General features: G+C 42.1%; 1 protein-coding gene across 1 annotated transcript in view; it reads left to right on the forward strand.

The window, feature by feature from the left end:
• The first annotated feature begins 214 nt into the window (after positions 1–214).
• A2M (alpha-2-macroglobulin) overlaps positions 215–13,864 on the forward strand; it is an 82,377-nt gene continuing 68,727 nt past the window's right edge. Inside the window, exon 1 of the mRNA XM_077258511.1 lies at positions 215–336. Within this exon, the coding sequence (XP_077114626.1) occupies positions 263–336 (74 nt within the window). The 5' untranslated portion in view covers positions 215–262. The remainder of the gene's footprint in view (positions 337–13,864) is intronic.

A 13,864-nucleotide genomic window follows, 5' to 3' on the forward strand; every position in this document is an offset into this window, starting at 1 on the left:
AAACTCCCATGTTAATTTGGTAATCCTATGTACCTGGGCAGGAGGCCACACAAACACAGTAATAGGATAGGATTCAAGAAAACAGCTCAGCAAACAGACACAAGGCAACGCAAACAGGCTCCATCCCCGACAGAGCAGTCCTTGTGCAAGGGTCAGTATTTGTGTAAGGTGTGTTTGCCAGGGGGGCTGTACACAGGCTCTGCTTTATAAAGCCATCTCCCTCTAGCATTCTTCCTAATGAATGTGATATCTGACCAGCAGCATGTGGAGATCAGCTCTCGGACTGTGCCTGCTCCTGACCGGCATCCATGGAGGAGATTTGGCAGAAACTGACCCGTAAGTGAAAGCTATTCTTCTCAATGTTTTTTATAAATATTTATTGATAAGCTTAGATCCTGTGATAAGTATTATATTCCACCATGGATTTTATCTAAATTTTGTAGAGGATTGTCCATATGCCCTATTAGAAAAAAGGAGGAATCACCAAAATAAAAATGACCTAACTCAAAAGTATAATTTTACTTACATTTTAAATATTCCTATTTTTTTTCTCTTTTTATTTTCTAATGCTGTCTTCTTCTGTCTGTTCATCTATTTCAGTCTATTACACCAATATTGCTGTATCCTTAATTCCCATTTTGACAACCACATAGATGATTATTTGCCTATTAAATGGGCCTGCAACCATTTGAAGTACGAGTAAAACTCATACAATGATTTTTTTCATTATCGGAAGCACAATGCCCCATGTAAACAGATGATATTTTGCCGATTATTTGGTGTTCTTTGTGCACATAACAAAAGTATTAACTATATTTCTTTGCGCCTAGAATATTACTCAGCCTGTGTTAAACAGACTTTAAATCGACTGATAATCGGCATACATATGGGCCAAACAGTGATCTGGGAAACAGCCGTGTCTGGAAATGCTATTCACCTGCAGATATAGGGTTAATCTGTAAGTAAATAGCATTACAATTCATCCTGCCTGGCTCAGTGGAGCAGCAGACACAGGGAGAAAATAAAGTTATATCCTCCCTGGAGATTCGCTTGTTGCCAGTCCTATGGGCGGTGCAGGGAGCAATTAAAGTCACCGAGTGTTCTTTGATTGACAGCCAGCTCCGCAGTGTGTGTGTGTCAGGGAGTGAGTGCAGCCACACTTTCATTTTCTCCCTGTAGCCGCTGCTCCAGAAAGGCAGGCATGCAGGCAGGATTTTATTGCTACTTACCTGCAGATTGACCCCATTTCTACAGGTAAATGACGTTTCCTGACATGACAGGTTCCTTTTAAAGCAGTTTGGTTTGGATAATTTTTTTTTTTTAGTGAAGATCCACCTCCACAACAGATTTTTATATTATTCAAATATATGTAAAATGGTAATGAAAGTTTGCAAATTAAATATACCCAATCTACAGCTTTTATGAAGATCCGTGTCTATATAGTAGTAGACCACAAATTGTGCAGATTGTATCAAAGTGCAATTGTTCTAAGTGCCAGGGCAGTTAAACATGTTAAACATGGCAGATGGGCAGGAGATGGATAGATAAGACATGCAAGACATTCAAACAAATTTCCTTCTAAATCATCTGATTTGCAAAGAGAATTCACCATATGTATTTGTGCCATTATGTTCTGGCTGCTGCAATCACTCACATCTACCGTCCTCTGACAAACTCTGTACACTCCAACCATATCAACCCCTCTCTCCTCTCTTCTCCTCTGTATAGCTATCATGCTCTCTGCACAATGTTAAACAGCACAGATCCATTCACTCCCACCATACAAGACAAGAGACGCTTTCACAAATCACTCACCATCTGCTTACTCTCTCTATTCTCCTTCTCCTGGTCGCAGGAGATCTCTTCTAATTTCAGCCCTTCTTGTAATAATAAGACTAACTCCTTCCCTGCTACACTCAGAAACCCAGCAGATCTCATTAATATTCCTTGCATGCTCTCTGTGGTGCCCTTTGGAATGCATGGTCAGCATGTAACAAACTCTCCTACATCCATAACTTTTTCCTTTCCAATTCCCTTAACATTCTGGCTCTTACTGAAACCTGGATCCAGCAGTCGGATACCACCGCTGTTGCTTTCTCATATGGTGGCCTACTTTTTTGTCATACCCCGAGATCTGAGAACAGATCAGGTGGAGGTGTTGTTCTGCTCCTTTTAACAAAATGTACTTTTCCATTTATCCACCCAGTATCCTCCCTTATCGTCCCTTCTTTTGGACACTATCAGACCCTACAGCCCCTTCTCCCTGCGAGTGGCAGTCTTTGTACCATTTCTATAACCATTAAGTAAAAAATATGCTTCGCTCTATCAGGCTCAAGGATACTGTTTTCTCCTGGTTCTCCTCCTACCTCTCTGACCCTTACTTCACTGTATCTTTTGCTGGCTCCTCTTCCTCTTCCCTTATTATGAGGGTCCTTCAAGGTTCCGTCCTAGGCCCCCTAATTTTTTTCTGGTACACCGCACCTATTGGACAAACATTATGTACATTCGGTTTGCAGTACCATTTCTATGCTGCGGGCACCCAAATACACACATTATCTCCTGACATCAACCCTGCATTAGTACAAAATACCAGTGATTGTCTTTCTGCTGTCTCTAACATTATGTCCTCCTGCTATCTAAAACTGTATCTGTCAAAAAATGAACTCCTTGTGTTTCCTCCTTCCACAAACCTACCTATGCCTGATATTGCCATTTCCGTGTCTGGTTTTCCACCATTGCTTCCCATCAACATGCCCGCTGTCTTGGTGTCATATAGGATTCAGATCTTTCCTTAACTTCCAACATCCGATCACTCGCCTGTTCATGTCACCTACATCTCAAAAAACATCTCTAGAATTCGACATTTTCTTATCTTTGACTCGGCAAAAACGTTTTACCGTAGCTCTTATTCATTCTTGTCTGGACTATTGCAACTCTCTTATAATCGGTCTCTCTCTTACCAAACTCTCCCCTCTCTAATCCTTCCTGAATGCAGCAGTCAGGATCATGTTCCTTTCAAAATGCTACACCGATACCTCTACTCTGTGCCAGTCATTGCACTGGTTGTCCATCTGTTACAGAGTCCAATGTAAACTTATCACCACAAAACTCTTTACAGTTCAGCACCACCCTACATCTCCTACCTCGTCTCAGTCTACCACCCTTCTCGTGTCCTCCATTCTACTAATGACTTAAAATTCAAATCCTCAATAATCCGAACCTCCCACTTCTGTCTCCAAGACTACACGTGTGCTGCACCAATTCTTGGAAAGCACTACCGAGGGCACCTCAATTCATTCCCAATACCCACACTTTCAAGCATGGCCTAAAATGCATTTTTTTTTAGATTGGCCTATCGCACCACCTTACTTATCTAGATATCCCTGTTTCGCCCATGCAAAATTCTCTTCAAAGTCATGACCCCCGTAATATCTGGGCACATACCTTTCATGCCCTTAATTGTCGTCTGTATCTGTACTGTACACATACTGGCTGGTGAATTGTTCATGTAGTGTTATCTGCATACCCTATTTAGTATATTATGGCTGTATTGTACAATATCAGCACATTTTACCATTTACCTTTCGTGTCTCCAATGTTTCCTCATAGATTGTAGCTTGAGAGCAGCAGGGCCTTCACTCCTTTAGGTATCTGAGTTATGTGTTAATTTGCAATATCTTTATTGTCTGAACAAGTCCCCTCTAAAATGTAAAGTGCTGTGGAATATGTTGGCGCTATAAAAATAAAAATTATTATTATTATTATTACCCTGCAAAGTCTGATATATTGCCTTCAAATATCAATTTCTGCATTTTGTTCTACTAACTTAATGAAACAGATGTTAGTAAGAACTAAAAGTGGACAGATTGGGAACATGTTTCATGTTTTCTAAAGAGAAGCAAAGAATTTCATAGAAACATTTGATACACATAGGTCTTCACAATAACTAGACATAAAATAATTGGACATTTTTAAATTAGGGTTCTTTTAGGTTCTATGGAACAATAAAACAATTTTGAACAAGTTTGAACTTACCCTTAAGATTTCAGAAATGCACATAAAAAATAATATATATATATATAGATATAGATATACATAAAAACAGAAGAACAGAGCAGCACATAAAGCAAAAAAAGACAAGAGTCCGGGTGCAAAAAGCTCCCACAGGCAAATACCAAACCTTGAACTCAATATACTGTATATATACACACAGTCATGGATGAAAGTTTCGCAACCTTGCAATCCCAGAAAAGTATTGCAATTACATATGCTTTGTTATACATATGTTTATTTAATGTGTGTGTATTGGAACAACACAAAAGACAAGAAAAACAGAGAAAAAATTCAAATTGGACATGAAATCAAACAGAACCCAAAAAAGGGCCGGACAACATTTTTGGCACCTTTTCAAAATTGTGGGTAAACAACTTTACTCACCTGTGGCAAGTAACGGGTGTGGGCAATATGAAAATCACAACTGAAACCAGATAAAATGAGAAGTTGACTCAATCTTTGCATTGTGTGTCTGTGTATTTCACACTAAGCATGGAGACCAGAAAGAGGAGAAGAGAACTGTCTGAGGACTTGAGAACCAATATTGTTGAAAAATATCAACAATTTGAAGGTTACAAGTTCATCTCCAGAGATCTTGATGTTCCTTTGTTCACAGTGCTCAACTTAATCAACCTATGGCACTGTAGTCTCCCTGGACGTAGATGGCAGAGAAAAACTGATAAAAGGTTGCAACACAGGATAGTCCAATGATGGATAAGCCGGCAAAATCAAGTTCCAAAGAAATTCAAAGTGTCCTGCAGGCTTAGGGTGCATCAGTGTCAGAGCGAACTATCCATCGACATTTGAATGAAATGAAATGCTGTGACAGGAGACTCAGGAGGATCCCATTGCTGACACAGAGACTTAAAAAAGCTAGACTGCAGTTTGCCAAAATGTACGTGAGTAAGCATAAATCGTTCTGGGAAAACGTATTCTGGACAAATGAGATCAAGATAGAAATTTTTGTGAAAGCACATCATTGTACTATTTACCAAAATTGGAATGAGGCAAAGAAAATAACAAAGTACCTAAAGTCAAATATGGTGGAAGTTTAAAGATGTTTTGGGGTTGTTTTGCTGCTTCTGGTACTGGATGCTTTGTCTGAGTGCAAGACATCATGGAATCTGAAGATTACCAAAGGATTTTGGGTGGCAATGTAGTGCCCAGTGTCAGAAAGCTTGCTTTTTGTCCTAGGCCATGGGTCTTCCAGCAGGACAAGGACCCCAAACATACCTGAAGAAGCACCCAGAAATGGATGGAAACAAAGCACTGGAGAGTTCTCAAGTGTCCAGCAACGAGTCCGGTTCTAAATCACCTTGAACACTTGTGGAGAGATCTTATATTTGCTGTTGGGAGAAGGCGCCTATCTGGAGCAGTTTACAAAAGAAGAGTGCGCCAAAATTCCAGCTGAGAGGTGTAAGAGGTTTGTTGATGGTTATAATAAACGATTGATTGCAGTTATTTACTCCAAAGGGTGTGCAACCGAATATTAAGTTGAGAGTGCCAACAATTTTGTCTGGACCATTTTTTGTTTTTTTGTGTGAAATTTTGTCTAATTCAGCGTTTTTTTTGTGTTGTTTCAATGCACACAAAGCAAATAAACATGTGTATAACAAAACATGTGTAATCGCAATAATTTTCTGGGAGAAATACTTCATTTTCTGGAACAATTTCAAGGGGGCCGGCACTTTCAGCCATGTCCGTGTGTGTGTGTGTGTGTGTGTGTGTGTGTGTGTGTGTATATATATATATAAAATTATATACAGTATATATATATATGCAAAAAAATGAATTCTAGGTACAGTATGATAGTAGGACAGCAGAACTATAACATAAGGTATGACTATGTCTGACTTCCGCATTATAGTAAGATTTCATTACATAACAGTTAATAGGAAAACGGATGTCATTGGAATTTTAATTGCTGTTTTACTTTTTGCTGCTTTTTTCCAGTTCTGCCTTTAGGGGCTTTTTACTTGATTTACTTCTCCCACTTGGTGTTAGGGCAGTGACTGTGACATATTAGCCCCTCTTTTGATCTTTTTCTTGTGTAGGTGGGAACCTCATTGTTTTCAGATGTAGCTGTATCATGCCTGGAAGCTATTTTTCTGCAACCACAAATGTTTATATGGCAATTTTTGGGACACCAGGTGTCCATATGCCTTAGAGGTGAAATCCCATAAGGCAGTTTCAAATGAGACCCCTTTATTGAAGTTTAGACATCCAGTTGGATAAAATTCAAACATTCATGCAACGACTATAAAGCAAGTGGCTGAAATTATTTACCGTGTCTCTAATAGTTTTCAGCTTGAAATCAAGTCAGAACCAGGAGTATTTGCAAGCTACAGAAATGGATTCATTATACTTTCTTTTTGTGTTCATCAACTCTTAGTTTTTACTAACTCATCATCGATAGTGGTCAAAATTTTTTTTTTCTTAAAAAAACAACAACTTCTTTAATCACTCTCTCCAGGTCTAGCACTTAGTCTCATTGCATCTTCAGGTATCTGTTATTGTCCGCAGCGCTGACGTCATGTCCAGCCAATCAGTGAGCTCAGCGAATGTCATAGTAGAGAAGTATCTGACCTGTTGAATTTCAATAGGCGATCCATTTGTCCTGGTTGGAGATAAGTTGGAGATAAGTTTCATCCAGAAGAGTCTGGCAGCAGCTGTCTCATAGGAGACAGAAGAGCACTTGACGGACTGGTTCCTGTCCGTGTATTGGGAAGTTTGGAGAGATAGCTGACCACCAAATGATTGTTTGGCCAACTTTTATCTAATAGTTAGGGGGGCCCTTTAAACTGAGCCAGAGTGCCACATAAGCTGAGTATGTAGCTCCATAATCGGAGTCAGAGTGACCCCAGAGAACATATTTAGAGTGTCCAAAGTCGAATGCTCATGTTAGAACTAGAGTTCCTACCCAACCCATGCAAAAGAAACTCCTAACCAGCCGACTGTTCTTAAATGGAGTATCTCCATAAATAATGGCAATCAGAGCACAAATAAATAACAGTTGATTTTCAGAATTTTATGACATTTTACTGACTGCAGGCAAAGGGATAACATAAGAGAATAACTATAATTCATCTTTCAAATTCCCTACCAATCTAGAAATCTAATTACTCGATAGTTTCCACCGGTTCTGCTGCTGGTCATGTACCGATGCAGCCAATCATTGGCCTCAGGGATTATGCTGACTGATAATTAGATGTCTGATAACTGGGACCTTCTTCCTACCCCAGAACATTGTCTCTGCAACTTGCATTTTTTACAATGAAGAGTGGCCGAGTATATATGGATGGGCACTTCTGCCAACATGGGGAATCTTTGTCGTTCCCAGTTGCCGAGCCCTCATTTATTATACTTTTATAACATGGGATTATTCTGTAGCTTTCCAGATCATGACTATTGTGTAAAATACAGGAACGAATATTTGAAACTCCGTTACTATGCTTTTTTATCTCTTCGGGCTAGGAAAATATTGCAACACTCATCTAAATAAAAGGAAATAAGTTCAATGTGCAGAACGGTTTTTTGGGTAGGTGCAGTGCACTAGTTCTCCTTGGAAAGACAGGAGAAGGTTTTCAATACTACTTATGCTATAACTTGTATGCCAACTCTCACACTTACATTTAGTCCACACTGGGGACCAGTTAACGAGAAGTGCTGCCTGAAATCCGGCTGTTACAATGGCATTCATTCAGTGCATATGGCTTCTACTTTCGTTAAAGTGGACTTTTTGTATTTAAGTGTCCTCTAAAATACCAAATGTTACAATATTTTATTATTACCATAAAAAACAAAGAATTTAGAGTATTTTAGTGCTAACGTGTAAAAGAAAAAATCTGAAATTTATAGATATTAGTGATGAGCGGGGTGTGCTGGGATAAGGTGTTATCCATGCTCGGGTGCTAGTCGAGTGTCTTCGGCGGGCTCGAAAGATATGCTCCAGTCCCCGCTGCTGCATGTCTTGCGGCTGTTTGACAGCCGCAACACATTCAGGTATTGCCCAACAAACAGACAATCCCTGCATGTGTTGCAGCTGATGAACAGCCACGAGACATGCAGCCGCAGGGACTCGAGCATATCTTTCAAGCGCGTCAAAGTCACTCGGTTAGCATGTAATTCATGTAATTTGTACATGACTGTCAATAAAGTAAACTCGGTTCCTTGCATTTTTTCGAAAATACGCAACATCTAAAAAAACAAAAATACATTTTTAAATAGACTTTTTAAATAAATATGTCTGCTTTTACAATATTGGACAATGGGTTAGTGCCTTAATATGATGTAGAGTGTAACTGTGCTCATTTGCGCTATTGTCCACTTCACCAATTAGACAAGGGGGATACAAACATGTACCAGAAGCTGTGGTTTTAGTACTAAGTAATTTGTCAATATGATGAGCCAGCCATTTTAGTCAGTTTAGTCAATAAAACACACAATGGTGCAGAACTCCACTTACATGCAGGGTAAAAGTATAGAGAGAGAGTTACCTCTTTCACTTCTTATATATATGTGGCTGTGCTGCAGTTCAGATGTCAACTCATTCTCTCAAGATCTATTCCACTCAAGTAATGTGAATGAAGAGTTGTTTGGGGCTGGATGATGTTATCGGAGCGCTGTCCCAGCCGGTGACATGCAGCTCCTCCTGTCCTAGGTAAGCGTGTGTGTGGCACCCCAGGAGTTTGGGTACCACAGTAGTGCTGCCTTCCTCTAGGGGAGGGTAGTGCTATGCCTGGAGACAAGTGAGATTCCCTTTGGCGGGTTTGCACTCACACAACACCTTCCAAATCCAGGCCAGGAGGGGGAGCTCAAAACCCTGTTTTAGGATAAAGATCCTGGTTTGCAGAGTTAGTTCAGTCTGTACAGAAAGTCTGTGAGCAAGGATAGACAGGGATGGAGCACAGTGGAGATACAGGACTCCAGGAGGCTACGAGAAGGCCTCTATGAAGTCAGTGCACAGAAACCGGGTACCGGGAGGCCGAGGCTTTTGTGGAATTATAAGACACAGAGCAGAACTGGAGGGCATAGAATTACATGGACTTTGCCCATATTCACCTGTGGTACAGCAGCACCTTGGAGCCTGGAGTCCCCGTGAAAAGACCCCAGTAAGCACGGCTCAAGCTGCCTACCATACAGGTACCTGTCCCAGGACTGGGGAACGAATTAGGACTTTGCTGGGAACACTTAGTGGCAACAGGGACCTCAGTTACAGCAAGCGCAGAGTGGAAGGCTTCTACCTGACCTGCCAAGGGGATTCTGCTTGTCTCTAGACTGCCTGGACGCCTAATTCACCTGTTGCTGGTACCCTGGACTGTGGCCTGTCACCCATAGTAAACCAGGTAAAGACTTACAATTTATCTCCTCTCTTTATTTACCGGCTATACCATCAACACCTACACCATAGGACCCCTGGGGACCCCGCTTCACCTGTGGGAAGTGTAACACCAGTGCTGCCGCAACATCTCCCAGGGACCCCCTTCAACGCAGCATCGGTCCCACTACTGACCGAACACCACAGGTGGCGTCACGACAAACTTTGAACATTTCCCCCATTAACGTTGAGCCCCAGGGCCACGGACCGGGTCGCAGCCACGTGACATCCCCTTTAATAGCCAAGCGGACCCGGTACCGAGTACCCCACTGCCCTGGCTGGGCGACTCATGTGTGTGTAGGCACTGCAGGTCCAATCTTCCTAGCAGTGGCGTAGCCGGCCGCGCCTATGCAATAGCATCTATCGGCCGATGATACTGTGCAGGTGCGGCCGGCACCATTTTGAGAAAGATTTTTTTTTCAGAATCAATGTATATGACTAAATAAAACAATTTAATGCAGATAATTATTATTATTATTTATTTATATAGCACCATTGATTCCATGGTGCTGTACATGAGAAGGGGTTACATACAAGTTACAGATATCACTTACAGTAAACAAACTAACAATGACAGACTGATACAGAGGGGCGAGGACCCTGCCCTTGCGGGCTTACATTCTGCAGGATTAAGGGGAAGGAGACAGTAGGTTGGGGGTTGCAGGAGCTCCGGTGTTGGGGAGGCGGTAGCTTTGGTAGTGATGAGGAGGCAGCGGGGTCAGTGCAGGCTGTAGGCTTTCCTGAAGAGATGAGTTTTCAGGTTCCGTCTGAAGGATCCAAATGTGGTTGATAGTCAGACGTGTTGGGGCAGAGAGTTCCAGAGGATGGGGGAAATTCGGGAGAAGTCTTGGAAGCGATTGGATGAGGAGCGAATAAGTGTGGAGGAGAGAAGGAGGTCTTGGGAGGACCGGAGATTACGTGAGGGAAGATATAGGGAGATTAGTTCAGAGATATATGGAGGAGACAGGTTATGGATGGCTTTGTAGGTCAGTATTAGTAATTTGAACTAGATACGCTGAGGGAATGGGAGCCAGTGAAGAGATTTGCAGAGGGGGGAAGCGGAGGAGTAGCGAGGAGAGAGATGGATTAGTCGTGCAGCAGAGTTAAGGATGGACTGGAGAGGTGCAAGGGTGTTAGCAGGGAGGCCGCAGAAAAGGATGTTGCAGTAGTCAAGGCGGGAGATGATGAGGGCATGCACAAGCATTTTAGTAGATTGAAGGTTGAGGAAAGGACGGATTCTGGAGATATTTTTGAGCTGGAGGTGACAGGAGGTGGAAAGAGCATGGATGTGCGGTTTGAAGGACAGGGCAGAGTCGAAGGTTACTCCGAGGCAGCGGACTTCCGGTACGGGGGAAAGCATGATGTCATTGATTGCGATACATAGGTCAGGTAAGGAAGATCTATAGGATGGAGGAAAGATGATGAGTTCAGATTTGTCCACATTGAATTTGAGGAAGCGAGAGGAGAAGAAGGAGGATATGGCTGATAGGCACTCTGGGATTCTGGACAGCAGAGCGGTGACGTCTGGGCCAGAGAGGTAGATCTGAGTGTCATCAGCATAGAGGTGGTACTGGAATCCATGGGACTTTATGAGTTGTCCCAAGCCAAGTGTATAGATTGAGAAGATTAGGGGTCCTAGAACAGAGCCTTGGGGGACTCCAACAGAGAGAGGATGGAATGAGGAGGTAGTGTGGGAGTGGGAGACGCTGAATTTGCGGTTGGAAAGGTACGAGGCGATCCAGGATAGGGCGAGGTCTTTGATGCCAAAGGAGTAGAGGATCTGTAGTAGGAGGCAGTGGTCATGTGTCGAAAGCAGAGGACAGGTCTAGAAGGAGGAGCACAGAGTATTGTCCAGCAGCTTTGGCGGTAAGTAGGTTGATTTTGGTCAGGGCAGTCTCAGTTTAGTGATGAGGGCGGAAACCAGATTGAAGATTGTCGAACAACAAGTTAGATGAGAGGTGGGAGGAAAGTTCAGCGTAGACGTGCTGCTCCAGGAGTTTGGAAGCGAATGGGAGCAGCGATATTGGGCGATAGCTGGACATAGCAGTTGGATCGAGGGTTGGCTTTTTAAGGATAGGCGTGATTGTGGCATGTTTGAACGTAGAAGGGAAGGTGCCAGAAGTTAGTGATAGGTTGAACAGGTGGGTTAGGGATGGGATAAGTGTGGTGGTGAGGTTGGGGAGGAGGTGGGATGGGATGGGGTCGAGCGCACAGGATGTGATCATGCTGCAGCCCAGCCGCCTCCCTGCCGAAGGTGATTTTTTTAATACATACTGTATAATAATCAGTATGTAAAATAGGGGGCAGGTTGCTGAGGGATTAATGACCTGTCAGAAGCCATACTGATGAATACCTAATCAGAGCACCACATAAAGCCCCCACAGGCCTCCCCAAAGCACAAGCATATTATTAACTCAAACCTGAAAATAAAGATTACACAACAACCACAAGACGGATTTCATCACCAGGTATCATTGCAATCAGTATAACGGCACCGACCTGACACTGTCTGTAGGTTACTGTGCACAATACTGCTGAGATGTTCCCTTTAATCTGGGAAATGGGTATGGGTTTTATAGCTGACTTAGAACTAGAATACAAAAGTAAGTTGTTTCGGACTGTGTCCTAAATAATTCCATAAGCAAGTTTACCCACTGCTCCTTCTATTACTGTTGTGTCCTAATAATCTATTTAAAATCAAAGTATAAGGTAAACTGTCGCTCGGGCCGCATATTGTTTAGATGTAAATGAATATTCTGCAAGGCATCTAGTGGGCCCCCCGTAAGCAAAAAATGTCGTCAATATATCTTATACAGCTATAATATTGCATTTTGTCAGTTTGTCTCATCCATTTCTCTCTTTTTTTCTACCAATAACTGCCATTTCTTTTCCCACCCCCACGCACCCTTTTTTCTTTTTCCTTTTATATATGTCACTTAGATTTCTCATTTATAAATATAAATTACATCTAGAGTGGCACCTGTATGCTGTGAATATTTTTTGCATCTTATTAAGACAATATCTGTATGACGGTCTATGAGACAAATAGACGCACTATATTTTTATGTATATTTTCTTGTTCATTTTTTAGCATTATTCTGAAGAAGATCTTGTTTGACCGAAATGTTAAAAATAAAATTGATGCTTTGGACCATTCATCACCTTTCCTTATTATTTCTTTAAAGCACCACTCCAGCGTTTTTTTTTAAGCCCTAGAGTGGCGCTTTAAATCTAAGCCCTCTGTCCCTCATCATATATTCACCCTCCGGCATCTTCACAATTTTTTCGGTGCCGCTCCATTCACCCTGCTCCATCTTGTGAGCGCAGTTTCTGACTGTCCGGAAGTACGAAGCTATGTCACAAGAGCACAATGCAAGTCTATGAGAGCCAGAATGAGGCCAGAAAGAGGATCTCACAGACTTGTATTGTAAAATGAGCTCTATAAAACACTGGAGCTGCAAGGAGGACGGTAGCGGCTGCGAAAACAGATTAAAACGCCAGAAGGTGATTATTAGACAGGTGGCAGGGGACTTACATTTAAAGCGCCACTCCAGAGGTGCAGTGCCGTGAATCTGTATATTTTGGTGACTTTTATGCACTGTGTTCCTCAGCACACGGTGACCCCGCTCTGTAATTTTACATGGTCTCCACTTCTTGGAGTAGTTGTTGCATTTTCTTCTACGTTTCAATAATATCTTTCATAGGTAATGATGGAATATTTAGTAGGGAAGATATTTCATGGACTTGTTACACCAGTGAGCATTTTATCACCAGCCATTCTGTAACACATATTAGTAAAGGCAGATGGCATAGTAAGGGGCCGGATGTTAAACACCATGTGCAATGGGACTTACAGGAGATATCCAGGACTTTAAAAAAAAAAGACATGTAGTTGTTAACAGAGGATGGGAGTACCGGTGACAGGGTGAGATTACTAGTGTCTTGCTGATTGACAGCTGTCTTCCCCCAATTTGGTAGCAGAGAGATGGCTGTCAATCAGCATGACACTAGTAGTCCCGTCCTGTCATCAGGAACACAAACTGCAGCTCTCTTGACAAAGAGTAGCTGAATCTCTGGCAGTAGTGATCAATGACGGGCATCGGGTACAACAGGCAGGTAGTTGCCTCTGTTAGCAACTACATGCCTTTTTTTTCCAAAAGACCCTCATATTCTCTTTAATGGAAGACCTAAATTAATTTATTAAGAGATGTGTCCTAATACTTTGTAGCTATATATTGTACATTGCTTCCTTGGGCTTTGTTGCAATTCCAGACACAGCCTTGGGTCAAGAAAGGAATAGTCGAAAGCAGTAGAGGCCTTTGGTTCTAGGCCTTGGTGGAGGGTGCAGATTCGGGACCCTCACTAATCACAATATCTATTGATAGTTAAGTACTATCTCCGTCATTTGAGTCATCGTCATACATGGAAAATACT

The sequence above is a fragment of the Ranitomeya variabilis genome, chromosome 4 (assembly GCF_051348905.1).
Source record: "Ranitomeya variabilis isolate aRanVar5 chromosome 4, aRanVar5.hap1, whole genome shotgun sequence".
Lineage (NCBI taxonomy): Eukaryota > Metazoa > Chordata > Amphibia > Anura > Dendrobatidae > Ranitomeya > Ranitomeya variabilis.